This window comes from Numida meleagris, unplaced genomic scaffold (genome assembly GCF_002078875.1).
Source record: "Numida meleagris isolate 19003 breed g44 Domestic line unplaced genomic scaffold, NumMel1.0 unplaced_Scaffold303, whole genome shotgun sequence".
Classification (NCBI taxonomy): domain Eukaryota; kingdom Metazoa; phylum Chordata; class Aves; order Galliformes; family Numididae; genus Numida; species Numida meleagris.
The window spans coordinates 4,781-7,343 of record NW_018364544.1 but is presented as its reverse complement, the minus strand read 5'-3'; the positions used below and the strand labels follow the sequence as shown (position 1 = coordinate 7,343).

At 60.3% G+C, this 2,563-nt stretch overlaps 1 protein-coding gene across 1 annotated transcript in view; it reads right to left on the bottom strand.

Annotated features, from left to right (window-relative positions):
- Positions 1–312: 312 nt before the first annotated feature.
- Positions 313–2,563, bottom strand: part of ILVBL (ilvB acetolactate synthase like) — a gene marked incomplete at its 3' end in the record, with an annotated part of 6,999 nt that continues 4,748 nt past the window's right edge. The window contains 5 exon segments of the mRNA XM_021382886.1: positions 313–453; positions 539–675; positions 1,483–1,580; positions 2,135–2,234; positions 2,321–2,432. Coding sequence (XP_021238561.1) covers positions 313–453; positions 539–675; positions 1,483–1,580; positions 2,135–2,234; positions 2,321–2,432 — 588 coding nt within the window.

Here is a 2,563-nt window from a genome sequence, read left to right as displayed (position 1 = left end):
TTGGTTGGATCCCCCAAAAAACGGATCAGCTGAACCTCAAACTCAATTAAACTGACCCCAAAACCCTGCTCAACACAAAACATGCTCCGTTGGGCGTCAAAAACGGACAAACTGGCCCCGAACCTCAGCTCTGCTGAACCCCAAACCTACCTTGGTTGGACCCCCAAAGTGGCTCAGCTGGACCCCACAACCCTCTCAGCCCACCTCAATCCCACCACCCGCCCTACGGCTTGGGGACGGCAGTGGGGGCGGGGGCTGTCACCCCATAGGGGGGCTGTCACCCCCATCGCATGGGGATGGCGGTGGGGACGTCGTCACCTTGCACGGCCAGCCGTGGCCGCCAGAAGACGTCGGCGTTGCGTAGGAGCTGCGCCCGGTCCCGGTTGACGGCGACGATGACGGCCCCGCGACCGAAGAGCCGCCCATAGGAGAGGCGGAAATCACAGACAGAGCCTATGGGGAAGGCGGAGGGGATGAGGCGTGGGGACAGGGGACGTGGAGGGGTGTCCCCGTGCCATCCCGACCCCTGGGGACCCACCTGCCAGCAGCACCAGGTCGGCGTCGCGTAGGGCGTCACGGCGGTTGTGGCGTAGGAGGAGGGGGCTCTCGGGGGGCAGGAGCCCCCGTGCTGCCCCGCCGAGGTAGCAGGGGATGCCTAGGGCTTCCAGCGCGTCCCTGCGTGCCCCAAAAGCAAACGGATTAGCCCCAAAAAGGGCTGGGTTGGGGCTTAGAACGGGCTCGGTTGGTGGACCAAAAGTTGGCTTGGTTGGACCCAAAAGGTCATGGAACCATCGCCAAAGTGGCTGACTCCAACCCAAACCCATTCATCATTCCCCAAGCCAGCTGTCCCCAAACCGCCCCCTCTGTCCCCAAACCACCCCGTTCGTCCCCAAACTGAATGGTCCATGCCCAAAGATGCTCAGTCGTCCCCAAACCAGCTCCTCCATCCCCAAATAATCTCATCCACCCCCAAACTGGATGACCCCATCCCCAAACTGGACGACCCATCCCCAAACTGGATGACCCATCCCCAAACTGGATGACCCATCCTCCAAGAAGCTCAGGTGTCCCCGGGCCACCTCCTCCATCCCCAAACTGGATGACCCATCTCCCAGAAGGCTCAGTCGTCCCCAAACCAGCTCCTCCATCCCCAAATAATCTCATCCACCCCCAAACTGGATGACCCCATCCCCAAACTGGATGACCCATCCCCAAACTGGATGACCCATTCTCCAAGAAGCTCAGTTGTCCCCACACCAGCTCCTCCATCCCCATATAATCTCATCCACCCCCAAACTGGATGACCCATCCCCAAACTGGATGACCCATCCCCAAACTGGATGACCCATCTTCCAAGAAGCTCAGGTGTCCCCGGGCCACCTCCTTCATTCCTAGACCGCCTCCTCCATTACCAAACCAGCTGATCTGTCCCCAGACTGGCCCACTTGTCCCCAGACCGTATCCTCTTGTCCCCAAGCTCACCGGAGCTCCTCGGCTGGTGTGGGTGGCAGCAGGGCCTGGCTGCCCACCAGCACCAGTGGCTTCGTGGCGCGGCTCACCAGCTCCGCACAGCGCTGCACCTGCCGCCCCAAAAATGGTTCCGTCAGACCCCCAAAACTGGCAGAACTGGCCCCAAATCCCAGCTCTGATGGACACTAAACCTGGCTTGGTTGGATCCCCAAAACCTGCTCCATCATCCCCCCAGAAGTGGCTCAGTTCAGCCCCAAATCAAGCTGAATTGTCCCCAAAACCCGTTCTTTTTGCACCTCAAGTGCAGCTCAACCATCCCCCCAATACTGGCTCGTATCAGTCCCCCAAAACAGCTCAATCATCCCCCAAAACAGCTCAATCATCCCCCAAAATGTGACTCAGCCATCTGCAAGAACTGGCTCAATCATTCCCCAAAAAAATGGCTCCATCATCCCCCAAAACTGGCTCAATCATCCCCCAAAACTGGCTCAATCACCCCCAAAAACTGGCTCAACCATCCCCGAAACGTGGCTCAGTCAACCCCAAAAAACGGCTCAGTCTTCCCCAAACCCAGCTCCACCATCCTCAAATCGAGCCCAGCCGGGCCCCAAACCCAACCAAATCATCCCCAAAACCCCAACGCAGGTGGAGGGACGAAGCCAACCTCATCCTCGGTGGCCAACGGCACCTTCACGGGCAACGGGGTGAGGTCCCGGGACTCCCAGGCGCCCGCAAAGAGGTTACGGACGTAGTTCTGGAGGTACCTGGGAGAAAGGGGACGTTTTGGGGGTGTCACAGCCCTGTGGGGTCACTGGGAGCACCCATGGGTGGGGGTGGGATGGGCGCTCACCACTGCACCAGCTTTCCCCGCAGCCCCCGGGCGCTCTTGGGGCCGCCCACCTCCTTTTCTACCACGTGGAAGGGGTAGAGGACGTCGATGGGGAGCTCCACGAAGACGGGACCTGCGGGGATATGGGGGGGACCCCAAAAACTGAACGTGGTGGGGTGACACCGACGGCACCCAAAGCGGCGCCCCAAAATACCACCAACACCCACAGGGGGGTGAGGTTAACCTAAATCCTCCCAGGGGGTG